At 33.5% G+C, this 25,498-nt stretch overlaps 5 protein-coding genes across 10 annotated transcripts; 2 read left to right on the top strand and 3 right to left on the bottom strand.

Moving 5' to 3' along the window:
• Positions 1-3,789: 3,789 nt before the first annotated feature.
• Positions 3,790-6,786, bottom strand: LOC107417535 (ubiquitin-conjugating enzyme E2-17 kDa). The gene is made up of 5 exons (XM_016026145.4): positions 6,631-6,786; positions 5,739-5,829; positions 5,092-5,219; positions 4,315-4,419; positions 3,790-4,130 (listed from the first exon to the last, which is right to left on the bottom strand). The coding sequence occupies exons 2-5, from the start codon at positions 5,806-5,808 to the stop codon at positions 3,987-3,989; spliced, it is 447 nt and encodes a 148-aa protein (XP_015881631.1). The 5' UTR covers positions 5,809-5,829; positions 6,631-6,786; the 3' UTR covers positions 3,790-3,986.
• Positions 6,787-8,220: 1,434 nt separating this feature from the next.
• LOC107417331 (probable calcium-binding protein CML21) lies at positions 8,221-11,589 on the top strand. 3 transcript variants are annotated; one of them, XM_048461832.2, is made up of 6 exons: positions 8,221-8,623; positions 8,824-8,986; positions 9,699-9,947; positions 10,274-10,476; positions 10,737-10,911; positions 11,180-11,589. In XM_048461832.2, the coding sequence occupies exons 3-6, from the start codon at positions 9,749-9,751 to the stop codon at positions 11,302-11,304; spliced, it is 702 nt and encodes a 233-aa protein (XP_048317789.1). In that variant the 5' UTR covers positions 8,221-8,623; positions 8,824-8,986; positions 9,699-9,748; the 3' UTR covers positions 11,305-11,589. The 3 variants fall into 3 exon arrangements, with proteins under 3 accessions (XP_048317789.1, XP_048317781.1, XP_048317792.1); XM_048461824.2 differs by having other exon boundaries at positions 8,221-8,986; XM_048461835.2 differs by lacking the exons at positions 8,221-8,623; positions 8,824-8,986 and adding an exon at positions 9,071-9,427.
• Positions 11,590-12,092: 503 nt separating this feature from the next.
• On the bottom strand, positions 12,093-19,131 carry LOC107417490 (KH domain-containing protein At5g56140). Of its 2 annotated transcripts, none has more exons than XM_016026103.4 (7): positions 18,687-19,131; positions 17,819-17,904; positions 15,346-15,452; positions 14,294-14,413; positions 14,094-14,210; positions 12,893-13,036; positions 12,093-12,771 (listed from the first exon to the last, which is right to left on the bottom strand). In XM_016026103.4, exons 1-7 carry the CDS (start codon positions 18,824-18,826, stop codon positions 12,622-12,624), a joined length of 864 nt encoding a protein of 287 aa, XP_015881589.1. In that variant the 5' UTR covers positions 18,827-19,131; the 3' UTR covers positions 12,093-12,621. The 2 variants fall into 2 exon arrangements, with proteins under 2 accessions (XP_015881589.1, XP_015881583.1); XM_016026097.4 differs by having other exon boundaries at positions 15,346-15,491; positions 18,687-19,130.
• Positions 19,132-19,995: 864 nt separating this feature from the next.
• On the top strand, positions 19,996-23,386 carry LOC107417066 (THO complex subunit 3). Its single transcript, XM_016025625.4, has 11 exons — positions 19,996-20,220; positions 20,361-20,456; positions 20,890-21,019; positions 21,455-21,546; positions 21,726-21,794; positions 22,085-22,142; positions 22,219-22,318; positions 22,465-22,551; positions 22,650-22,728; positions 22,937-23,069; positions 23,153-23,386. The coding sequence occupies exons 1-11, from the start codon at positions 20,158-20,160 to the stop codon at positions 23,188-23,190; spliced, it is 945 nt and encodes a 314-aa protein (XP_015881111.1). The 5' UTR covers positions 19,996-20,157; the 3' UTR covers positions 23,191-23,386.
• Positions 23,387-23,661: 275 nt separating this feature from the next.
• Positions 23,662-25,279, bottom strand: LOC107417076 (uncharacterized). 3 transcript variants are annotated; one of them, XM_048467613.2, is made up of 4 exons: positions 24,328-25,279; positions 24,153-24,225; positions 23,985-24,046; positions 23,662-23,878 (listed from the first exon to the last, which is right to left on the bottom strand). In XM_048467613.2, exon 1 carries the CDS (start codon positions 25,060-25,062, stop codon positions 24,385-24,387), a length of 678 nt encoding a protein of 225 aa, XP_048323570.1. In that variant the 5' UTR covers positions 25,063-25,279; the 3' UTR covers positions 23,662-23,878; positions 23,985-24,046; positions 24,153-24,225; positions 24,328-24,384. The 3 variants fall into 3 exon arrangements, with proteins under 3 accessions (XP_048323570.1, XP_060669915.1, XP_060669914.1); XM_060813932.1 differs by lacking the exon at positions 23,985-24,046; XM_060813931.1 differs by lacking the exon at positions 23,662-23,878 and having other exon boundaries at positions 24,039-24,055.
• Positions 25,280-25,498: the final 219 nt, after the last annotated feature.

Below are 25,498 nucleotides of genomic sequence, written 5' to 3'. Positions count from 1 at the left end.
GACAACCAAGAAAGCTTTTGTTTTGTCTCCCACTTTGTCCATCACAGATTCACACATTTTGAAATTAAGGAAAACAACACCACTGAAGCTTCTCAACATCATTCTTTTCTTGTTATATATTAATTAATGCTGGAATATTTATTTATCAATTCATTAATTCTGATGCTTTTCATTTCTCTGCAATGCATTTAATATGCTGCTGATGTAAACAACTAATAAATATGGAATTTTTGCAGAATATATAAATTTGTTTTATATGTTGAAATTTTACTAACAAGGCCTAGCAGTAAGTGAGAGGAAATCTTTTTATTTTTACTGGTGGTCCAAACAAGTGATTGGAAAGTGGCAATTCTGTTTGCATAATAATAATTTTTATTTTTATTTTTATTTTTTGTTGAAATTGAAGAAGAATGAAAAGGAAATGTGAAGAGACATGCATCAAGTAAAATGCAAGCAGACATAGAGGTTCATCCAAAAAGGCAATAAGAATTGTCATTAATGTGTTACTGTCCTTTTCTCTGCGGAAATCAGTACCACTGCTCTACTCTAACACATATATATATATATATATAAGTTTAAATGTAACTCCAGAGAGAATTTGGAATTATCGTTATTAGGAAATGAAAAGGAACAATGATAGCCAATTTTTACGAATGCATACAAAACTGCCCTTGAGTTTCCTAAGCAAGTAAGCATGTACATGTGACTCTGACCACGGCCACCATCTTGAAGGTTGATGGTCATATGGAGAGCATTTGTTGCTTGTCTTGGTTTATACACACATATACATATTATACATATACTATATTGATACCTTCAAGTAACCAAAAGCGTAGGCATGAAATCGAAAATTCAGAACATATAAAAATACAAGAATATAGTTGTGTGAAAATGAAGGGTCAACCTGAGAGGTTGCTTCTCATAAGGCCAAATCTAAAAATGCAGAAAAGAAACATATAATATATTACATGGATGATAATTGTGAAGGTGATTAAGAAGAAATTAAGGTGAGCTGAGGCAATTACGAGGTGGTTATAAATAGAGAATTATTGTTGAGTTACGTGTGTGTGTGTGTGTGTGTGTTGAGGAGGGAGTGGATCGGTAGATAAGTCATTCTAGAAAAGACAGAAAAGAGTTGTCGTCTCTTGGCCCAAAGACCTGCACCTTCCACCTGCAGTTGCAGTTACAGGTCACTGTCACTGCTCTACTCCCTCTACCAATGTTATACATAGCATGCCAGTCTAGCCAATTAAGCTACGCACAGCCTAGGATATGTATATACATATGTACAAAATTCATCTCCACCATGAAGCCAAGATATATTGGACTGCAACACTCCTATTTTATTTTCTTGTTGTTGGAGGATAGACACATATAAAAATAAATTTACGTACTTTTTCTTGTTTTTTTGCTGAAAATAAATGTACATATCTAAAAGATAGGTGTGTTGCCCGTCATATATATTTGGATTCCATTACCCAGAGAAAAGATTACACGCATCATATATAATTCTATGATTCCTCTCAATTATAATATGGCCATCAAATTAGCGTGACACCATGTAATGGTATATATATATACTATTACTCCAATCATAAAAATGATATATATATATATATATATATTTGTTTTATTGTCAATACCGTCCAGATATGAACTAGAAAAAAATAAACGTTATTTTAAAAAATAATTTTAAATAATATCAATTTTTTTCTCATACATATAAAAAAAACTGATGCTATTTAGAATTTTTTTAAAATAACATCTATTTTGCTCCGGATTAGTGCAGATAATCTTAATCATAGAATTGTCTTTTATATATATATATATATATATTTTTTTTTTTTTGTTATAACTCTCTTCAAAATGAATGTAGGTATTTAACATTCAATAAAATATTGCAAAATTTTTTTATTAAATAACATATTATTTGATGTTATATCCTATTATAAAATATATATATATATATATATTTTATAACAAAATTATATATATATATATATTCATGTTCATGTCCATACGGTGGACGTTTTAATTAAGCAGTGTTTTAGTGCGAGCACCGAGTCATTCAATAGATTAGACCTGGAGCAAAAACTCCAGAGACAATCAATTCCAGCCAGTCCATTTCTATTTGGTTTTAGATATTTATTTTTGACTGTGAATTAACAAATAATATTTAATTAATGAATAAAGAATTCCTTTGTTTCTTTGTTTGTTAAAAAAAATAATAATAATAAATAATAAGCAAAACTTATAAAAAAAAAAAAAAAACAAAAACAAAAAAAGAAGCCCGTGATTCTCTGATTGGGGGTATCTCTGACACACCCGGCATTTGGGGTGCTACGCTATACTACAGAAAGACACTCTCAGACTACACACACACACACAGAGATTTAAAAGAGGAGAGAAATGAGAGAGAAGGAAAAGTAAACCAGAAAGTCATTTGGATTTGATGGGCATGGAACTTGGAAGATGGATAGATGGATAGTCCTACTCCTACTCGTTCAGTCTACACTCCTACATTCTACTCGAGAGAATGTATCTCTCTCTTCCTGCTTCTCTTCCCCTGGTTCCTGGTTGGTTATTATCTGGGTATTATAGAGTGAAGTGACTACTTCAGGCTTTTTTTCTTTCACTTTCAGTCATTCTTATTATATTATTATTATTATTATTGCTATTCCCCCCACATCTGCTTTGGATTTCTCCATTTCTCTACTTTTTATTTATTTATTTATTTTTTCTTATCGCACTCATTTCTCCTCTCCTCTCTGATCAATTACTTCTATCTGTTTCCTCTTCCTGCAGCTTTTCACTCCTCCCCATACTTTAACATTTTTTTTTAATATTTTTATATCTATTTATTGTTTGCTAAAATATTATAATACTCAATACTACCCGATTCAAAATAAAAAAATACAAAAAGGAAGAATTTACCGCATTTTCCTACAAATTGACTAGAAATAACATGTAACAGAAATAATAACAATGAAAGGTACCAGTTTCTTAACAAAAGATTGTCATTCGTGGCCGCTCCTCCAATTTTAGTTTTCTCATATATATATATATATACATATAATTTTTTTTAATGATATTTGCTTCTAAAATTTCAATGCTCCAACACAGAACTCCATCAGAATGTTACCAAATGGCATCCACAACAAACAGATATTTTATGTAAGCAGATATTTTTTGCAAACAGGAAGAAGTTAGAAACAAACACATCAAGCAGCGGACTCACGCCTATAGTCCAAATGCCAAATCAATATCAAAATTAAAAGAACTTAAAAAAAGAAGAAGATATTAATAAATAACTATTTCAATTCAGAGAGGACAAAGGCCCACCCGCCCAACCACTTACTGGCCAGTGACCGAAATGCATTTAGGTTACATTCAACCCAAACTCTTTCCTCGCTGTGAAACTATACAGAAAACGTCATGATAAGCCCTACACAATCGCATGTCAATCCGTCCTTCCATTTACCTTTAACTTATATAAAATATCACACACTATAATAGAATAGCTGTTGAGCCTAAAATGCAACATTATAACTAAACACTCGACATCCCAATAATTTTCCTCATTAGCTTTCTAATGGTCCGAGCAGAACCACAGAGGACATCAAAACAAAAATTGTTTTTTTTCCTTCCAAAAAAAAAAAAAAAAAAATTTTCCAAAAGCAAAATTTTGGTTTTTTTCTTTAGTCTTTTTAAGGGGCCCCGGGGGGCGGGGGGGAAGAAAAATAAAGAAAAGAATAGTGCAAACCAGAATAAATATAAATGCAAAAAATATAAAACATAAAATTATGGAGCAACTTTTCCATAACTATAGCCACCTATTAAAATAGTCTAAAGTTGATATATTTTTCTGAAAGAGACCGACAAACATTCCAAACAAGTTTCTTAATCTCCAATACTTTTTCAATTTCTATTTATTTACTACTATGATAGGGCATTAAACATGATAAGACTCCACCAGCAGAGAGCACCTATCCCATTGCATATTTCTGGGTCCAGGATCGAGCAGTAGACTCATACTTTGCCCTGTCGGTTTTATACATGTGAGCGATCTCAGGCACCAAAGGATCATCTGGGTTTGGATCCGTCAGCAGTGAGCAAATTGAGAGGAGAACCTGCAAGAAATTATGAAATTATAAGTCTAAAAACATTAAAATGCAGATGCATAGCTGACAAAGTAAATAGTAATCATAAATAAAAGAAAGATGAAATTCCAAGTCCAACAACAATGAAGCATGCATAGCTGACAACTGAAATAATAATTATAAAAGAAAGATGAATGATATCAAAGTATATTACCTTGGATATAGTAAGGGCTGGGCTCCACTGCTCCTTGAGGATGTCAAGACAGATACTACCATTACTATTAATGTTAGGGTGGAAAACTTTGGTGCGGAAGGAAACCTGTACGGTACATAAGAGTAAGCAAACTTGTGCAGAATATTACTATTTTCCCCGATGAAAGTTTGCAATTGACGGGAGAAAAAAAAAGAAAATACATATATATAAAATACATATATATATATATATATAGATATAACTTTGACCACAATTCCAATAGTACTGGCCAATTCAACTATATATGGTTCCCCCCATTTTAGTCGTCACCCCCTCAAAAATTTTAAAGGGCTATAAAAGTTTCAATTGCTAGAGCACCATACAACCAAAAACTGAGCAACAAGTGACAATTCCTATACCACTACAGATATTGACCAGCAGTTCCTAGGTCACTAGTTACTTAGGGTTTTGTAGCATGCAATTGATTACAATTCAAATAGCCAAACCTTAAGAGGATCGCAATGAAAGTGATACAAGACAATAAAGGTACACAATTGGGTAGATTCTCTCCCATTAACCGAATTTGACGATTTTGTAATGGTATTATGATCGTGCAAAATCAAAACACTGCCCCAATCCTTAATAGGATATAAAAGAAAATAACAGAGCACATGTTTATCGGAAAAGAATAGATACAAGTTCCAATATTTCAAGTAGTGAAATAAATACGTGACACACACAGACAGATGGATAAAAGGAATCAAGCATATTGAACAAGAAATGGTTGTAGTTCTACACCTTTGGTGGTTTAAATGGGTAGTCCGGTGGGAAATGAATGGATACAAGAAAAACACCTCCAGCAAATGGGCTTTCTGCTGGACCCATTATTGTTGCTTGCCAGTGGAACATATCATCAGCAACAGGGCCTGTAGGAAGTGAGCGCCTTAGTTTGCAATTTAAATATATCTCCTCTACTATAAATCAAAACATTTATGTAGGTATTATACTAAAGTTGCGAGTAAAAAATTACAAAAATCCCATATCAGTTCAAACACCTCAATAGCAAAAGACAAGTAACAACGCTTTAGCAGATACCCAGAGACACCATCCTCAACAGATGTGTGATAAACAGATACCCTGAGACACCATCCTCAACAGACGTGTGATAAACAGTCTATGTCAATAACACATTCACCAACAGACAGAGAGGAGGTGGAGGAAGAGAAAGAGAGTGATAATGCCCAGATTAACAAGCAACAAACGTACCAGCATAGCGGATAAAAATCAAGAAGTTAGGTTCAACTAGAAACACACAATTTTTTCAATATATTCACATTCCTCCTTACTATTTTTACAATCCTAAAATTCATAAATAATTGATTCAACTATGATTAGTTATACATGGCATACGACCAATGCCATTGGAAAAGAAAAGATCAGCATACCAGCACTGCAAGAAGCAGGAGGGTCTTTTTGTAAGTCCTTCAACTCCTTGTTAATACGTTTTGAAGCCATCGCAAACTCCCAACTTTCACACTGTCACAGAACATTCATCCACAAGGTAAAAGATGAGTTACAAACAACCAAATAGCATTCAGTAACATACAATTGAATCCAAACTTAATGGATTTATACGACTTCAAAAGAAACTGACTGTGTTCTTTATTGTCTTCTCAGTCAAACTATCCAAATTTGGTTAGATTCTCATCCAAAAAAATGTCAAATAGAGATTTCAGATATATATATATATATATATATATATATATGTATGTATTTTTTTACACCAATTTGCAATTGGCCAAACTCGGCCTATGTTTTCCCTAATAAGACACAACTTCACTGAAATGAATTATTATTTTATTTCCGTTTTGTTTTCCGAGGAAAATCACAAAATCTATCATAATTACTTACATGAGTTTCTGTCACCGAAGAACAGTGCTAACACTAATAAAAAAATAAAACAAATAATAAATAAAATCCCAAAAAAAGACATCACGACGATCCTTCCGAGAAGGAGACAAAAAAAAAATAAATAACAAAAAAATAATAAATACAACAACATTTTTTTTATTTTTTGTTTGTTTTTGGTAATAAAAATACAACATATTAGTTTAATCGGATTAAATAACAATCATGATCAAACACAAACACAATAAAAAAAATAAAAAGTATACACAAATATAAACCAGAAACCAGAACGTATTCATTAGAAAATCATTGAGAACCCCCAAGAACCCAAAAAATAAAAAAATCGGCAACAAGACGAAGATCAGGCCGATAATTAAAAAAAAAAAAGAAAGAGAGAAAGTCAAAAAGAAAAATCGTTTCGATTTTTACCTTGGAAGGCAGCTAGGGTTTGCAGTGAGAGGATGTAGAGAGGAGAGAGAAAAAAAAAGAAAAAGAATAAGAAGAAGAAGAGGGAGAGAACAAAGCAGCGTAGCGTAGCGAATGAGAGAGCGAAGCGTGGGAATTTGGTTTTATATGATGAAACGCTTTCGTTTACCCAAAATTTATCGCCTGGTGGTAGCGGTGACACTGTGCCACGCGACCTCTTTACGTGGCACCTTTTAATTTGTTGTCTCCCCTTTTATTTTGCGTTTCCTAATTTACCTCTCTCTTTTTTTCTTTTTTTTTTTCCTTCTTTTTTTTTAGATATTGCATAAATATTTCTTTTGAAATAAGAGATATTATTGCGTACTTAAAATTAATGTTATCAATAAATAAGAGAGAGAAGTTGAAAGAAATTAGTTTAACTTTTTTATTATTATTTATATTACTTTTGTAATATGACTCGATTATTTTTCCTTAATTTTTTTCTCAGATTTATTAATTTACCAAATTTGTATATGGGCTTAAATGGGCTTTTTCCTTTTTGGTTTGTTACCTTTTATTTTCTTTTTCTTTTTTCTAATGATATTATAATTATGACAATTTTACTGTTTATCACAATTGGATGATTATCAATTTATATAATAAATTTTAATTAAATTATTTAATTTTATTATTTTTAAAAAATTTTAAAATATTTTTTAATAATAACTATTTAAAAATTATATTGCATTAAGAATTGTAAGAAATAACATTTTTCAATTAAAATTTATAAATAAAAATGGTATATCACTTGCATTGACATTTTTGTGCATGAAAAATTAATTATTAATGTCAAAATATACACTGCAAGTTCCCATGGCAATATGAAATTAGCTGGTAATTGGTGCGTAAGTCTCGATAAATATATATATATATATATATATATATATATATATTTCATGGATCTAGTTAACAATCTAATTTTTATATAATTTCTTTCAAAAAAAACACAGACTAAAACAATTTCACACAGGAGTCACATGAATTGTTAAAAAAAAAAAGGAAAAAAAAAAAGGTAGTTTGATTCCACTTTGTTTATACTTTCAGCTGACCTTTTCGTAACCATAGTAGCAAATAAATATATATGAAAAAAAAAAAAAAAGACCTAGATCATTTTGAAAACATAACCTTTGAATTCTCCCATTTTTTATTAAAAAAGAAAAAAAAGAAAAAAAAAAGGTAGTTTGATTCCGCGTTTTCTTTATACTTTCAGCTGACCTTTTCTTAACCATAGAATCAAATAAATATATATGGAAAAAAAAAGAAAAAAAAAAAAAAAAAAGGAGAAAAGACCTAGAACATTTTGGAAACATAACCTTCGAATTCTCCCATTTTTTATTACCTAATCATCAATAATCATAACACTAATAATACAAATGATTTAAACCCACCCAAAAGACCAATTTGCCCAATTGATACAAGCTAAACCCTGGCATAGTGGCATGTGGATATCCCAATAGCATAGTATCAGAGTGGTTGTCAATTTCTGTTAGGTGTACAAACCCACAAAAGATTAAAACCCCTAAATCAAAACTACAATGAAAGATCAGGACTTTTCAAATTCATCCCTTTAATCTCTATAAACTTTTGCATGACATGAAAACTGAGCTGCCCATTATCAATTCATATATAACATATTATAGAAGAAATTTTTAATCATACAAAAGATAACTCTTTCCAAATTATCTCCATCATCTACCTGTATAATATATTATATTATAAATAAACAAAGTTTATTCTGATCATAAATTTAATAAACTGCTTCTTTATTGTTCTGAACTTTTCTGACCATGATGCAGAAAAATGGGATTCAATCTAATGATTATTTAATTGTGAATGGTCAGCGAAGTTGGTCAGCGTTTTGTAAATGGGGGAGGAAGATGATATGATAATACGTGGTGGGTGGAGCACAAATATTGGTTTTCCTAAGCCAATGAGACAAGAAGGCAATCCAAACTTAGTAAACAAAAACACCCCCCACTTCCTTAGCTTTAGCTTATCATCACCTGTGATCTAACTTCTAAGTTTGCACCTTCTTTCCTCTTCTTCTTTGGCCTTTTCTTTCTCATCAATTTCACCACTCTTCTAGCTTTCCTTTTTCCTGCTTCCTATTCTATTTTTCATTTTGTTTTTTTTTTTTTTTTTGAATTCTTTTCCCAGGTGGTTTATGATTCAATATTTAAGGACCAACAAGGACAACCCTTTCTTTTGTCTCCTTGTTTGTTTGTTTGTGGGTTTTTTTTTGGTTCTTTCATATTTTGTGATCCTGATCTTGTTGGGAGGATTCATTCAGTAAGAAGAAGAACCCTTTTGGAAAGTTCTGGTTTGTCTCTCTTCCTGTTATATAGTCGTCTTTATTCTCAGAGCTTGAAATTTCGTTTTCATTGTTTGTCTTATTTTGTTATTATTTTTTGCCCTTTTGAAAGCTAAGTTTTTGGTTGACGAATAAACATGAAATTATTCTCAACAAGAAATCCCAGTACCAGAAATACATATAAAGAAAGCATTTACTTTGCATGGATCATTCTAGAGTGAAAACCTGTATATTCATAATTAATGATTTGATCTAGTAATAGGGCATGCAAGTTTTGGCTTCTTTTCATTTTTTGTTGATGTTCAGATGGTTTCATTCGTATCACTTCTCAGATTCATGAGCTAGCTATTTAGGATTATCATGGGATAGATATATGGATATGATATTTTGGTATCCAAATTTGTAATCAATCGTGGGTTTTGGCTTCCTGATTCAAAGCCCCTCTTTTAAGTAAGTGAAATTCTTTATATTTTTGGATGATTATCAACAAGGATATTACTCAAGTTTATTTATTTAGCTGTATTTGACCAGCTAGTTGGGTTTTCAGGCTTTCCTTGAGTGGTGGTTATTTAAACTTATATTTTAGGACTTTTTCTACATATGGAACATTTTGATCTTTTGATGTTGTGATTCACATTTTGTTTTGTTTTTTTGTTACGCTTGTAGTTTGGCAGTTGTTTGTACATCTTCTAAAATCTTCATTTGGTTACATGGTTGACAGTGTAATTAAAGTTTGTCCTGCTTCCCATTTTCGTTGTGCAATAACTGGCAATGGGGGGTGTAGTAGGAAAGGCTGAATCACCTAAAAAGGCTTCAGTACCAGAAACGAAACTCGAGGCCAAAATGGTTGAAGCCATGCAGCGGAGGTCATCTCAAGGAACTAATGTGAAATCTTTCAACAGCATAATATTGAAATTCCCAAAGATCGATGAGAGCTTAAGAAATTGCAAAGAGATTTTTGAACAATTTGGTACGTATTCATTTTCGGTTCTGTTTGTTCGTGAAATATCTATTTGCCAAAAGAAATAGGGGAACAATGTCAACAAAATGACCTTTAAGTATTTTTGGTGCTGTCATGCTAAAGTAAAACATTCGGATCAAAATCTTCATAAACTTAAAAAACCGTACGCTGCTAGCATTCTTGTGTTTCCCTTAAAGGTTTTAGAGTCAAAGATCTTGCTTTTTGTATCTTACTGAATTGATTAATCTTCTACCATGGAGATGCATTTAAAATGCATTATTATTTCTTTCCTCCTCTAAGTAACTTAGAAGATATGTGCTTAATCTCTTTCACAGATGAGGATTCAAATGGTGCAATTGATCAAGAAGAGATGAAAAAGTGTTTCCATAAGCTGGAAATTTCTTTTTCTGAAGAGGAAATCAACGATCTCTTTAAGGCATGTGACATTAATGAGGATATGGGAATGAAGTTTAATGAGTTCAATGTTCTTCTCTGTCTTGTCTACCTTCTCAAGAATGGCCAGAATTCCCTTCAAACAGTATCCAAATCACACTACATGTTTATTTTTTTCTTCTTTCATATATATCTATCTATATATATATATATATGTATAGATATATTTCTTTTTATCCTCTTACCATTTTAAATTATAAGCCTTGTCATAAGTAAACTGGTTGTTTTACCACTATCTTGGTCATTGATTTCTAAAACTTTATCTGTTGAGAGGCAATTGAACAAATTGATGTGTTTTTTTTTGAGTCTTTCTTTCTCTCTTTTCGTACATCTTGACTTCTTTAGAAATCACCGATGGGGTTGCCAAATCTGGAGGCCACATTCGAAACTTTGGTGAATGCATTTGTGTTCTTGGACAAGAATAAGGATGGTTATGTCAGCAAGAGTGAAATGGTTGAAGCCATAAATGAAACTACATCAGGGGAACGATCTTCTGGCCGAATAGCCATGAAAAGATTCGGTTAGCTCTCTCTCTCTCTCTCTCAGAGGCACACCCAAATATGAAGATTATATGCACTCATTTGCATGACATATTTCCTGCTAGATCATCCACACATTCTTTTCTAAAACGTATTGAATTTGTTTGACTTCTATGGAGGATGAGACTTCCTCTATGAAGATTTACTTCAAGAATCATGTGCTAGTGAAAACTTGGGAGTTCGTTAAAGTGGTGTCATATTTCATATGGATTTTAACTAACTTCCATTGCCTGTTTGGATCTACTGCAGAGGAGATGGACTGGGATAAGAATGGAATGGTGAACTTCAAAGAATTTCTATTTGCATTTACTCGTTGGTGTGGAATAGATGATAACGACGATGAAGATGAAGGGGAAGGAAAAGAGAAAAATTGATACGGTATTTGCTGAGTCTCTCTTCGGCAGCCTAAAGCTGAAGCTTGTTAGAGCAACCAACCAAAATCCTGCATGATGCTTTTTTTTTTTTTTTTTTTTTTGCCACTTAATAATGGCATCAGAGTGATATAAACCATATGTAAGGTTTAAATCATCATTCCATTATTGAATTACCGTGTAAATATAAAAAGAAAAATACTCCCAAAACTCTTAGCAATTTGCAGCTCATGCTGTAGGATCTTTGCTTTTTATAAAAATAAAAATGGTGCTGCGTTAATGTTTTAATGTTTTACTGTTTTGATAGAAGAAAAGAATAGACCAAAAGGAGCAATGCGACGAGGCAGCAAATAAAACAAACGCAAAGGTAAAAAATGATCACAAATAACCTTGTAATTTTGCTTGCCAATACATCTGTATTAATTTTTTTTTCTTTTTTTCTAATAAGCATTTGTAGACCCCATTCTATTATATAAAGTTAACTATAGAATTGCTTTGTTAATTTTATACATATGCATGATCACTCATAAAAAGTTGATCTTATAAAAAAGTAATTTCTTCATGACACTTGGATTATCTCAATTGGACCAACCCTCATTTTTTTAAATGGAAATAGAAACGAAGAAAACAAACCAAGTCGACCTTGCTCGAATTTCCCATGGGACAAAAAGAAAAGCACCTATTTTACGTGCATAGTTGGTTTTTATATGAAGTTTATTGTTTATTCCAATTAAAATAAGAATATGTTCCGGCTTATGAAACCAAATATGGGACATTACGAAGATAAGAGATTCGGATAAACAAATTTTACTAGACGACAATGAAGAATTAACTTGTAACAAATCTAACAATACCATCTAAACTTACAAAATATTCCAACCCCGACAACACGCATTTAGGTAGAGACTCACTATAATATGTGTATACAAGCCATACCTTTATGTAACTTTCTCACTGCAACCCATCGTTGCAACAAAACTGTCACCACATAAATAGGCCTAACAAATATAAAGATAGTCGTAGAGAGATGCTGCTCTGACCAAACTGCCCTATGCAACATTACAAAAGCAAACCCCTCCAAACTCAAAACGGTTCTTTTACTATGCAAATATGGTCACTAAACCTCCCCCAAAACAGACGATAAACACACTTCATATCATATAGAAACAAAGTTAGAACTGGCACATAATGTATGTGCCAGTGCCCCGATGGCAGTCGGAGGCATTGTCTGACACACAACACCCGTGGCAGGGGACCCGCTGTTTACTCACAGAAATTAGCACACAAGATTGAGAGCCGTCATCAAGAATTGTGGATCCATTAACCCCTGGTCTTGGCTCTCTTTGGACCAAGACTGTTGTGGAACGGGGAAACTGAGCCAGACATGGGAGAACCCTCCTCGCGAAGAGTACCATTAAGCATTGCCAATTCTCGCAGCTGCTGTTTCTTGTAGAAATCTTGGCATTCATCCTAAAAATAGAATAAATATTGATATCATTCAAAAACACAAAAACAAAAAAAGAAAAGAAACAATGAATAATGCTTATAAACATGATAAAGACAATTTATTATAGGAAAAGAGAAAACATACAATTGGCTTGAGCAAATCTTCAAGTATTTCACGTGCTTGCATTAATCGAGCATCAACTATTTCAACCGGCAGCTCTGCCTCGACTAGAATATGAAGAGGTTCATTCAAATGTTCATACCCTGGTTTTCCTCTCATCATTTCTTCCTGTACCAATACCGTATACAAACATTAATTTTTCATCCTGATGACAGGATACTGGAATGTCATTGTATTTCCATTTGTAATATGGTATTAAAAAGGTATTAAAAAAGCACATTCTCATCCTGACAATAGGAGACAGAAAATTTATTGAATTTCCATTTCAGCAATATAAAATTGAAATGGATATAATGCCAAATTGTTGATCAGTTAAACACCAAACAGTATTAGAAATATTAAACAATACAAAAATATGATAGCAAAGATTTATTATTCTATCCAAATATACATACAGAAAACTACTCAATCTCATAAAGTAAGAGCCTCCAAAAAAGTTTAGCACAGGCAACACTCAAGACTGACTTGGGTCTCCAACAAGAAATGTTGTTATAAAGGCATTTGGCACACTTAAATGATATACAATTGATCATTCTATCATCCCCATTAGGCAGAGATGTTGTGCATCCTGAAGGAGTACTATGCACCAATTACAGTTTGGACTACATAACCACGAGATGCTTTTCAAACAAAAATGGAATTAACAAAAACCAACCAACATGTTCACATCATGTACCAAGTAGATTCCAGACTTGATATTTTACTATTGTTCTCAATCATTCTCAGATGCTATTAATGGTGCCTTGTGTTACCCATAAAAAATAGCCCTTAACAGGAAAGTCAATAGATAATAAATAGTTACTCGATGATTCTTGGCTGGTAATTGACAATGGAATGGCTTTCACATAGGATGCAATCAATGGCATGACTTTCACATAGGATTCAATCACATCTAACAAACATGAAGCCTGCTTTTTAGCTACAAAAAGCTGCGCACACAATAAAGAGATGGACTGGGAAATAGGCAGAACATGTAATTGTACTTAATCCGTCTATGGATTTCACTTTCTACAAATTCCCTTACTCTATCAACCCCTAAAGTAATAAATTCACAAGAGGAACCACGCTGAAGGATTTCTCATGGAATCTGATGCAAACAGTGCTATAAAGAAATGTTCTCAATGAATTTCACAATTATCAAAGACTAAGAGAGTCTCACTATTACCCTGGCTGGATCCTTTATGCTACCACGACCTCTGATCAGAACACGACATTCCGTACTTGCTTCAACTCGCTTAAGAGAGTTTCCCCTTGGACCTAGAAGACGCCCAACAAAGTTATACTGCAACATTAAGTCAACATCAGACAGCTGTAATAGAATAAAGATCCTGACAAATAAAGAACAATACAAGAATTTATACATACATTTGGGTATTTTTCAACCGGGATATCCACTCTAATTGTTCGCTTAACAATTAACCCTGATGAGCTACTTTGAGAACTCATCCAGTTTTGTGTTGATGAGGACTGTAATAAACTTGACATCTGGACATTACAATTCGAAATATTGTCAAACTCAACATATTAATGCAACAATCTCTCTTCGTTCAATTTATATGGGATGATATAATATATCATTCTTCATAATGAGCTACGTAGAAATCCCAAAAGGATTTCACAACATAGAACATGTGAGCAACTCCAAGTAAATGCTAAAAACACTTTGAGAAAAAAAGAATGATATAACATGAAAAATAATATGCAGCTCAACAAACCTCACATAAGACTAAATACATTTTCTCATATTCAAATTTATCCATAAAAGACCATTAACAAAGCTTTATATCAAACCAACATACTCATTTTCTTTGGCTACTGCAAGTAGGGTCAACATTTGGTCCCTTTTTTTTTTTTTTCCTTTTTTTTTTTTTTGGTTCCGCCTTTCCCTTTGTTGCGTCAGATAGGACCCAATAGCTGATAAAGCAGTATAATAAATAACAATGTCTTCCCCAAACAAGTTAATGGTATCACAGTTGATCAGCCTAATAAGGCAAAAGAAGAACAACCATATGCATATTCAAAGGGTCAGCATTATACGCAAGAAGTAAAGGACTCCAGCACTCAATAATTCCTACAGATTGACTGTCAAATCCCTTTTCAATATTCAGAACCAAGCTTTCTCTGGAAGCAGGAATTTCAGTTATATGCCAAAAATAAGGATTTGATGATATGCCATCTAGCAGATAATGTTTCTGTTTGATCAATGTAGATTTCCAAAACAGAATACTAAGCTACTCTAATTCATTGCTTGAGATGTTAGCCTCAGACTACCTGTCACAAAGTGTCAACTTAAAATTGCAAGCAGTCAAACAAATGTCAAGAGTTAGAATGAAATGTAAAAAATCGTGTCAGAAATGCTTCTAAAATACAGTAAATTAGACGTAAAATAAGGTTATGTTAATGGTTAGTATCCGTACTTCTGATTGAAACCGTGATGCCCATCCGTTCACATCGGCACCTCCATTTGAAAATATTCCTCCAGAAGCCAGGGGGCTAGCATGTTCAAGCCCACTTTGACCTAAAACTGATGCATTCCCCAACAGTGTGGTTACACGCAATATTTCTGCTCCAAAAATGTCAATTTTCAAGAATAAGATGTACCAGTCAGCAGTTGTTAAAAGTTAGCAGTTACCACAAAATGGACAGAGAACACGGACTTTTGAGAGTTAGTTAAAATCAAAGCTTCCCTGAAAGAAATAAATTTAACTTCTAAAAGGATGAATTCTAGAGTTTAAGAACAAGGGAACATGTAATTTACTTTCATCTTGTTATATGTAAAGACGGTTACATGAACACTAACAAAGCCAACAAAGGTTAACAAACTAATTAGTTACACAAACTACAGAGTGTGACATAGTTCATGAGAACCCTAATTAATACAGGTGAAGAAAACCAAAAGAGCATAAATACAATAGAAAAATACTCTTGGCATAGAAACGAACTTCCTTGACCCTCCACTATAAATTTAGGAACCACCATAGTAGCAACAAGAAATATAATCATTATCAACAACATAGTAACAAGATGACACAGGTTTCCACCATAAAAGATGATGTAAAAAGAGTAACAATCAAAAAACCACATTCCACAAGAAAGATCCTAAACAGACACAAAAGTACTTCCAACTCCACGAAAAAAGCTTCTACATCAAAACAAGCTAGGAACTTGACATATAGACCAAATTTCTTTTCTTTTAATGAAGCAAAATTATCATATATACTGTAAAAAAGTGAATAAGGGTTGGCAACCGTATCACATTTATCATCCTGCACAAAGCAATGATACATCATTTCCTTCTTAAACTATGCTAAGAAATACTAATTATCTCCATCTTGTCATATGAATACTCCATACTCAGACAAATAATAAAATACCCCTATAATCAAATCAGGCGCCAAGTGCTAGGGAACCAATTGGATTTACTGAATTAGCAAAATATGACAGTTGCAGAGGCAAATACGATTATACCAACAGCCTAATCCAACAAAACCAGTTTATGAAACCTCAAGTGATCCACCACCAAACATCCAGAACCGCCCGTATAATAAATCAACCAGCTGTTTAACATGACAGAAATAACTATTTTTTCAATTCCTCTAAAGAAAAAATACTAAAGTCAATTATATTCCCTTAAATGTAAAGAAAAGAGCAGCAGAATGAAAATGATATTATTTAATAATACTTTATATTCTTCTCTGCTTAGTCCTTTTAGATTCTAAAGCCAATACTCAACTTTGTCTAAAACTGAATAAATAATGGTCATCATCTTAAAAACTCAGAAATACAGCGAGCAATTTCCATAAGAAATGCCTTTAATCTTTATCTTTCTATCACAAAAACTAATTGTAACAAGAAAACAAGGATTGGTGATAACAAGAAACAAATTTGCACGGGCCAACAGTCGTCGTGTTGTCAAAAAGACAACACCTCAAAGGTTCATCTTGTATTGTCAAAAAGACAAAAATAATAATAGAACAGTTCACCTTCACCATTGAATAACACATACATGTCGTTACACATCTAACTGGTCCCAACATAAAATCAACAAAGAGAATTTGTTTAGATCTAATTGCATGTTTTGCCAAAAAGGAACAAGAATTTTGAAGCTCTATTTAAAAAAATTGAAGTAACCTATAAACCAATAAGCAGTAAGACGAAGTAGATTTCAAATGCTGCAAATGCTATTGAACTTTGCTATGCCCCACTAATTGGGTTCACTTATTTTTCAACATTAAATTTTTTTTTTAATTTTTTTTTTCCCTTGTTAACTGATACAGGGCCACAAAACCTAGAAGGTAAAGAAGGGAAAAAAAATAAAATAAAAAAAGAAGCACAATAAATTGGGACTATGCAAGCAACTTTCCGAGGACTTACAAAGTTATGACATTAAAAGGCAACTTTCTTGTCAGACAGAAACAATTACGAAGTTATGACAGGCGCACTAAGTAGTTTAACTCGACCAATCAACCATTAACAAAATTAGGACCACTGGTATCTCTAGGAGTTAAAATATGTCAGTCATTTATAAATTTTAGTCTACAAAATAAAGTTAAAAGGTGCATCGAAGATAATTGCTCTTGATCTATTAAGGAAAGGATCTCTGCCTTTGTTTTGACAACTTTGTGTTATACTGTTATTATGGATATTAGATAAGCAAAAATTAAGTTGTCTCCAATGTCTATAACTATGTCTCTGTCTACAGTTACACGCAGATATGTAAATCGCAAATACATAATGCCATTCGGTTAGGACTGGTTATTGCTTCCTACTTGTTATTGACATAGTTAATCAGTTATCGAGCTTCCACCCAGTGACATCCCATTTTGTGTACATATGAACAAAAGTGGCAAACAGTGACAAACTTAACCAGATTCTGATTCTAAAACTCACCTTGGTTTAACAACCTGCAGACATGTGGGAGCACAGACATAAATGGATTGAGTTTGTGACGCTCTGCAAGCAACTCAGATAGATATCTGGCAACAGTGAGCAAAAGAAAGACAATTGACTAAGGTCAAAACAGCCACATTGACGGTAAAGAAAGACAATTGACTAAGGTCAAATCAGCCACATTGACGGTCATATATAAAAACATAATTACTCTAAAGCAGGTATTCAAGACGAAGAAAGTAAAAATCTAACAATCAGAAAGTGTCCGGTGCAAGTGTTAATGTGTATGGAGTGGAAACTTGAAAGTGGTACTGAGCATTCAAGTTTCCGAAAAAAAATCAACACAAGTTGATGCTATTCGTTAAAGTGGTAAAAACCGTAATTGGATCGCATACATATCTAAATATTTTAACAAAACAAGAAAGCCAGTCCAATTACGACAACCCAAATTGCTAGAGTAATGCAAAATGCAATAGATTTAAATAAACTCAATCAGATCGAAGCAGATATTTATCATCCAAAAACATGGGTTGTGCAATTCAACAAATTAGCTAACTCCTAAAACAACAATTAAAAAAAAAAAAAAAAAACACGATCTATACACAATAAAGGATCTTAATAAAACAAAATGGGTTACAAGAACTGAGTTTCAACTGAACACTAAACACCGATCAAAAAAACAAACTAATAAACTTCCGATCACAGATGAGAGAACCAAACGGGAAAAAAAAAATATATATATCAATTTTCAAGAAACCAAAAACCCAACAAAAAAAAAAAAAAAAACTTTAAAGCTAGATCTTAGTATAGCAGAAAGCAAGGGGGAAAAAAAAAAAAAAAAGGTGGGGATCTGGAAAATAAGATTTACTTTTCCTGCTCGATGACGAGAGCGGCGGAAGAAGAAGCTGAGCGGAGCCCAGAGACAGAGAGATGAGGGGAAGGGGAGTGAGGAGCAGAGGGAGACGGAGAGTACGCCATAAACCTCCCTGTACCTGAAGACGACGTCATTTTCTTTTTCCCTTTTTTTTTTTTTTTGTTTTTTTTGTTTTCACTTTCACTCCCAAACGACGATGCGTTTCGACTTTTCCTTTGGGCTTATACTATCGCTTCTTCTTCTTCTTCTTCTTCTTCTTCTTCTTCTCTGTCTCTGTCTCTGTGCGTGGTTTGTGTGGCTGGTGGGAAAGACGAACCCAACCAGACGCGCTCTCTATAATCCAAGCGTCGGTGGAAAAATTTCTCCACCTTTGTTTTATACCTCCTCTCCAAACTTCCTTCCTATCTCTCCCCTTTCTCCTTGTGTTTCCATCCTTTTTTTTTTTTTTTTTTTTTTTTTTTTTTTTTTTTTTAATCTCAAAATGTATATCAATTTTTACCAATATTTTGGTTACATAATTTTTTGCATCCGTTACTGCTTAATCACTTTCTTTATTTGTTGTTTAGGTTTTTTTTTTTTTTTTTTTTGGGTAATTTGTTGTTTAGATTAAAATTAGAATTTTGTATTTAATAACATCTTAAATAGAAAAATAAAAATTAATATTGTCTAGTTATTTATATCGCCCCGTATTAATTAAAGTGTTTAAATATAAATTCTAAAATGTATACACTTAAAGTTTTATTTTATTTCTTTATTTTTTGCTTCATTAAATACCAAAAGTTTTTAAAGTGCACCTGCATTATAGTTTGAAAATTGTAGTCAATGATGCTCAATAATAATATCAAAATTTGCCAGTCCTCCATTAAATATACAAAATCAAAATGTCAATGTTTTTTTTAAAAAAAAAAAAAATTAGTTGGACTATCCTCTTCGCATTTTAAATTCAAATCCATACTTTTATTATTTACCATTGTTTTCTCACTTTCAACAAAATAAATAATTGCATAAATTATGTAAAATTATTAATTTAATAAATCTAAAAAAAATTATCGCACAGATAAAATCGAATGATGTTTAAATTATTTATACTTACATAGTTTTTTTTTTTTTTTTTAGAAGTTTTTTAATATGTAATTTATATAAAATAAAAATGAAATAAAATATTGAATCTCATTAAAAAATTTAAAATTACATCAATTATTTTTATTTACCAAGGAATAGGTGGTTTTGATCCATAGGCAATTTATAGGCTGAAATGCCTAAAATGCCCTATATCATTATTGTTTTTACAAATTCTGTCCCACCTCGGCCTTCTCAAGCCTCTCTTAAAAACAGTTCCAGTAGCCGGAAGCCAGGGACCGCGGACAACCACCGTTTTCTTCGACCGCTCTGGGAACGGTGGAAGCTGCTTCAGCTTCACGGAGAACCGACCCCAAACTCGGATTTTTCAAAAAGCTGTAGAAAAATGGAGGAGACAATTCCCTTTAAGAATTTGCAAAGCAGAGAGTATCAAGGTCACAAGAAAAAGGTTTCTCTCTCTCTCACACACTCTATATATATATATATATGTCTTGAAATTGTAAATTTCCAACTGTAGAAATAGTGTAATGGGTTTTCTTTGATTATTTGATTTTTTTAACTCTTACTTGAGATTTTCCACGAAAAAAGGTGCATTCGGTGGCTTGGAATTGCACGGGCACGAAGCTTGCTTCCGGTTCTGTGGATCAAACTGCAAGAGTTTGGCATATCGAGACCCATGGACATGTAAGAATTTTATGTTTTCTAATTTATGTCATGCTTGCATTAAATGTTGCTTTTAGGAGTGTAAAAATAGAGTCTAAGTTGAATAAAGATTGAGTCTTGGGAGGGAAACCCTTAAAAAGTATTTGATTGTAGTTTTTTGAGAACCAAAAAAAAAAATGTTGTTAAATTCATTGAGGGTGGATTATGGTCGCAATTTCAAATTCACAGCGTGGAAAATGTTGATAAAACTGTAAAAATGCATGGAGTATTGCTTTGATTCTGCTCAAAGTTGAATAAAAATGAGTCTTGGGACATAAGTTAAATTTCTTGAGAACTGATTGAAATGCCAATTCACAATGTGGAAGATGGTGGATTAAGTTGTTAGTCATTAGTATTTTTGTTGTTGTTGTTGTTGATGATGATGATGTTGGAAAATTACATTCATTATTGACAGGGCAAGGTTAAAGATATTGAATTGAAGGGACACACTGATAGTGTGGATCAGCTGTGTTGGGATCCTAAGCATGCTGATCTAATTGCAACTGCTTCAGGAGACAAGACTGTCCGTCTATGGGATGCACGAAGTGAGTTGTTTGTTCTGTTTTTTTTTTTTTTTTCCCCTTGTTAAATATGTGTCTCCATTATCATGAACAAACTGGTAGGAAACTGAAGTTTAGGCTGGTGTTTAAAAAGATCTGATTATCTTCTTCTTGACTGTTTTAAGAACCATTAAACTTTCACTTTTCCCTCCTGATTTTTATTTATGATTGTCAAAGAAGTATAGCGCTCAGATCTGTAAAGTGCGTCTTTGACTCTAAAATGTGCTGTCATTTCTAAATATGCAATATGAAAGACAGAAAGTCAAATGCAAATGTAAAATCTTATTCTTCCTTTTCCATTTTCCATTAATGCAATATTCTTAATGGGTGGTTCTGTAAAGTGGTAAAGATATATTAATTTGATGCATGGCTATTCATAGAGCTGAGAGTAGATGCTTTATTGCTGCTTTGGCTATGTAGGTGGAAAATGCACTCAGCAGGCAGAACTTAGTGGAGAGAACATTAACATCACCTATAAACCTGATGGGATTCACATAGCTGTTGGTAATAGGGTATGTTTCTATACTTGATTTGCTAAACTCATAAACCTCTTCAAATTTGAGTACTTTCAGCCTGTCACATTTTATGATTTTGGTTTATGTGTGGTTGGTTATCTGTTTTCATGCCATCATCTGTCCATCATTGGATCTTGAAGTAATTTATTCTAATGGTGTTCTTTCCTTGTTTATAGGATGATGAACTAACAATTTTAGATGTTCGGAAATTCAAGCCAATTCATAAGCGCAAGTTCAATTATGAGGTAACGCCATGTAAAGGCAGATGCTAGTTTTCCCTTTATTTGTTCTTATTGTAGCTGTACAAGGCCTATTGGGTCAAAATGTCAAAACTTAACATAACCTTAGAAACTGACCATGTTGGACAAACTACAAAGGGGGTTTGTCTGCATGGTTGATGGCAGGATTTCACAAGTCAACTGTCTTATACTTACAGATAGATACTTCATCCTGGTCAAATGGGATGCACCAAATCATATCTTTATCATTCTTTTTTATACGTAAAAGGTTCCTTATGTAGTATTTCTCATTCCAGGTAAATGAGATTGCTTGGAACATGACAGGCGACAAGTTCTTTTTGACAACTGGAAATGGTGAGCAAATTTTTGTGCAATGGCTTTTCACTCTGCCTGTTAGAATGGATATCTGAACCTATATGCTTATGTCCAGGTACTGTTGAAGTTCTAGCATACCCATCTCTTCGACCACTTGACACTCTTATGGCTCATACAGCTGGTTGCTATTGCATTGCAATTGACCCAATTGGGAGGTGTGCCACAAAGCTGTCTTATCTTTTTATTGAATATCTTACTTGCATAAACAGTCACGGATCCCATCATAAAAATTTACTTTGTTTATGTTTTCCATTACAAAATTAACTTGGAACATAACGAATCCTTCTGCCAACCGTTACAGATATTTTGCAGTTGGAAGTGCTGATTCCTTAGTCAGCCTGTGGGACATTTCAGAGATGCTCTGTGTAAGAACATTTACAAAACTTGAGTAAGTTTTCACCTTGGGCTTCCTTTTTACTTAATGCATCATGGACCTAAATCATCTGCATGCTAGACAATGACCTTTGAGTACCTTACCTTTCTCAGATGGCCTGTCCGGACGATAAGCTTCAACCATACTGGAGATTATATAGCTTCAGCCAGTGAGGACTTATTCATTGACATAGTAAGTATCCATGGGGCTTAAATTCGTTTGCAGCTTGGACCATAGATATTCACTTTAGGTGAAGAAGATCGAACTATATATGCTAGTGAAATAATCCCATTCATGTGGTGATTTCCGAACGATTCCATTTAAAAATTGAGTTGATTTTTTTTGGTAATATAAAAAATTGAGTAGATACATCTAATTATTGATTCTTGTGAAAAATTAGGCAAATGTTCAAACTGGACGGACAGTGCATCAAATTCCCTGCCGCGCTGCCATGAACAGCGTTGAATGGAATCCCAAATATAATCTGCTTGCATATGCTGGAGATGACAAGAACAAGTATCAGGCTGATGAAGGTAATCTTGCGCCACTCTTGCAAATGATTCATTTAATCTGAGGCACAACAGAATTGCTAATAGAATTTGTTTTCTTGTTGCAGGTGTCTTTCGAATATTTGGCTTTGATAGTGCCGCATAATTTTGTAATTGGCTGTTTTCAAGTATTTGGCTTTTAAAATGCCACACAAGATTTTCTGACCAGTTGCTTCTTTTTACACTGTTTTTGTCTTCTATTTATCAAAATTTGGGAGTGTTGATAATATATTTTGAACCATGATTGTAGGTGTTAATTTATGATACTCTTACGAGTACATAAATCCTAGCTTCTCGGGATCTGATAACTTTCTTATATATGCCATACACATAGATATTCTCAGATACATACATATATATATATATATATAACATATATATATTATATATATGTATGTATATATGGAGAGAGACAGAGAGAGAGAGTAGGTGAAAGCTTTGTTCATTTTGAACTTTCGAAGAAGGTGTGTACACAAGGAGTGTCTTCTCATATTGCCATACATGATTGTCTTACAATGGAATAGGCAGTTAAGTGCGTAAAATTTCGTGTTTTTTTTTTTTTTTTTTTTTTTGGGGGGGGGGCCAAATCTGAAACCCTCAGCATTGGTGACACGGTCCAGATGCAGAAAAAATGACTCAAATCTTTCCTCCAACTGGGACACTGGCTATCGGACCAAGTATGCTTCATTCCCTCTCGTAAAAAGAAGCAATGAAAGCTTCCAAATTTTTGCAATTCGCTGACTCTTCTTGTACCGCCTCATTGTCATCATGTAAATCTCAACAAATTTTTGTGCCTGGCAAATCTCAACGAATAAAAAAGCCAGTCAAGAACAAATCAAAACCATAATGGAATGGATTAAATAATGTCTTTACATAATGGAATGGATTAATTAATTATACATCGACACCGATTAATAACTTCGTTCTGGTGTCATCATGTAAATCTCAACAAATTTTTGTGCCTGGCAAATCTCAACGAATAAAAAAGCCAGTCAAGAACAAATCAAAACCATAATGGAATGGATTAAATAATGTCTTTACATAATGGAATGGATTAATTAATTATACATCGACACCGATTAATAACTTCGTTCTGGCTATGACTCTCTATACTTCTTCGGTGATCTTCCCAAATCACATCCTGCAGAAAAAGTGAAACAGAAAGACATGATCTGATGAGATTAAAATTTTCAATCACCAACCTTTGACATTGAGCGATAGAGAAAAGGTAGCAGAAAATTACCTCTTTGATACCCTTTGAATATAAGATCTTGAAACTGAAAGTAACGGAACAAAAAGCTCAGAACCCACAGAGTATGAGTTTGGAAGCAGGGAAGACCAAACCTGAAAAACAAACAAGACAAAGGGTGATCAGATACTGAGAGCACAAAGTGAGAGGCTTCCATGTGATCTCAACGCTGGAGCTTTTCATCCTCTTCCCACTCTGAGGCTCCTTAGAAAGATCAAAGCTTGCCCCTTTCATCCTCAACTCCTGAATACACCTTGTAAGAGCTCTGTTATCACTTTTTTCCCTTTGCAACTGTTTCCAAACTTTCCAGTACCCACAGAGCTTGATCTGGACCAACACCACAAAGACAAACGAGGTTGCAATTGATAAAAGACTCGGAATCCACCATTTCTTACAAACATGGTGATCTTGGTTTTCGGGTTGAACCGAAGAGGTAAACAGCATGGTTAAGAAAAAACCATGAAAGAGCAAGAAGAAACAGCATAGTTGGAAGATCTCCTGTTTGATGGATCCCATTCTGGTTTCTTTAAGAGCAATGCGGCGGCCGAAAAGATCTTCTTCTCTTTGCCAGAGTTTGAGAAGCAAAAGATGGCCGGGGCTACCGGAGATTTCCATTAATGGGTGGTGTTGGATTGCAGTAGAGATGGAATCCATGGCACACTGCATTTTCTGCTGGTGCTCTGCGTCTACTGGGATTTCTACAATGTGGGTATCTTTCATTTCAGCCATTGTAGAAAATAGGAACACGGAAAAACTTAAAAAAAAAAAAAAATGCAGAGAATGAATGCTGAAGGTGATAGTGAGGTAGCAACCAGAGAGAGAGAGAGAGAGAGAGAGATTGCTTTGAGAGTTTTGCAGTAAGAGAGAAGATAAAGAATGGCTTTGGGTGAAGAAAAGCAGAGAGGGATGTGGTATTTAAAGTGATAAATTTTGTTGAGAAAAGCCTGGGACACAGGGGGAGAGGGAGGGAGAGAGAGCTATAGAGATGGAGAAAAATGGCAACGGTTACTTTTTCGCCAAACGGTCTGATTCTTCTAAGTCCAATTATTATTTTAATTTTGTTCCAACGGCATTATTTCCCAAGCTGGAGTTAGTACGAGGCCTATATCTCTAACAAGTCCTACTTCTCAAAGTCCACTTACTGACCCGGCCCAGTATTTTTCTT

Source organism: Ziziphus jujuba, chromosome 1, assembly GCF_031755915.1.
Source record: "Ziziphus jujuba cultivar Dongzao chromosome 1, ASM3175591v1".
Taxonomy (NCBI): Eukaryota; Viridiplantae; Streptophyta; class Magnoliopsida; order Rosales; family Rhamnaceae; genus Ziziphus; species Ziziphus jujuba.
This window is presented reverse-complemented; position numbering and strand designations above follow the sequence as displayed.

Coding starts and splice junctions, on each gene's coding strand:
- LOC107417490 (XM_016026097.4), bottom strand. CDS start 18,826: ATGACGTCGTCTTCAGGTACAGGGAGGTTTATGGCGTACTCTCCGTCT. Junction 15,492..17,818: donor CTGCAGGTTGTTAAACCAAG/GTGAGTTTTAGA, acceptor TTTTTGGAGCAG/AAATATTGCGTGTAACCACA. Junction 13,037..14,093: donor GCATAAAGGATCCAGCCAGG/GTAATAGTGAGA, acceptor GTATTGGTACAG/GAAGAAATGATGAGAGGAAA.
- LOC107417066 (XM_016025625.4), top strand. CDS start 20,158: ATGGAGGAGACAATTCCCTTTAAGAATTTGCAAAGCAGAGAGTATCAA. Junction 22,143..22,218: donor CTTTTTGACAACTGGAAATG/GTGAGCAAATTT, acceptor GCTTATGTCCAG/GTACTGTTGAAGTTCTAGCA. Junction 22,319..22,464: donor GCAATTGACCCAATTGGGAG/GTGTGCCACAAA, acceptor CAACCGTTACAG/ATATTTTGCAGTTGGAAGTG.
- LOC107417535 (XM_016026145.4), bottom strand. CDS start 5,808: ATGGCTTCAAAACGTATTAACAAGGAGTTGAAGGACTTACAAAAAGAC. Junction 4,420..5,091: donor ACCCATTTAAACCACCAAAG/GTGTAGAACTAC, acceptor TGTACCGTACAG/GTTTCCTTCCGCACCAAAGT. Junction 4,131..4,314: donor CAGCCCTTACTATATCCAAG/GTAATATACTTT, acceptor AATTTCTTGCAG/GTTCTCCTCTCAATTTGCTC.
- LOC107417076 (XM_048467613.2), bottom strand. CDS start 25,062: ATGGCTGAAATGAAAGATACCCACATTGTAGAAATCCCAGTAGACGCA.
- LOC107417331 (XM_048461832.2), top strand. CDS start 9,749: ATGGGGGGTGTAGTAGGAAAGGCTGAATCACCTAAAAAGGCTTCAGTA. Junction 9,948..10,273: donor AGAGATTTTTGAACAATTTG/GTACGTATTCAT, acceptor TCTCTTTCACAG/ATGAGGATTCAAATGGTGCA. Junction 10,912..11,179: donor AATAGCCATGAAAAGATTCG/GTTAGCTCTCTC, acceptor GATCTACTGCAG/AGGAGATGGACTGGGATAAG.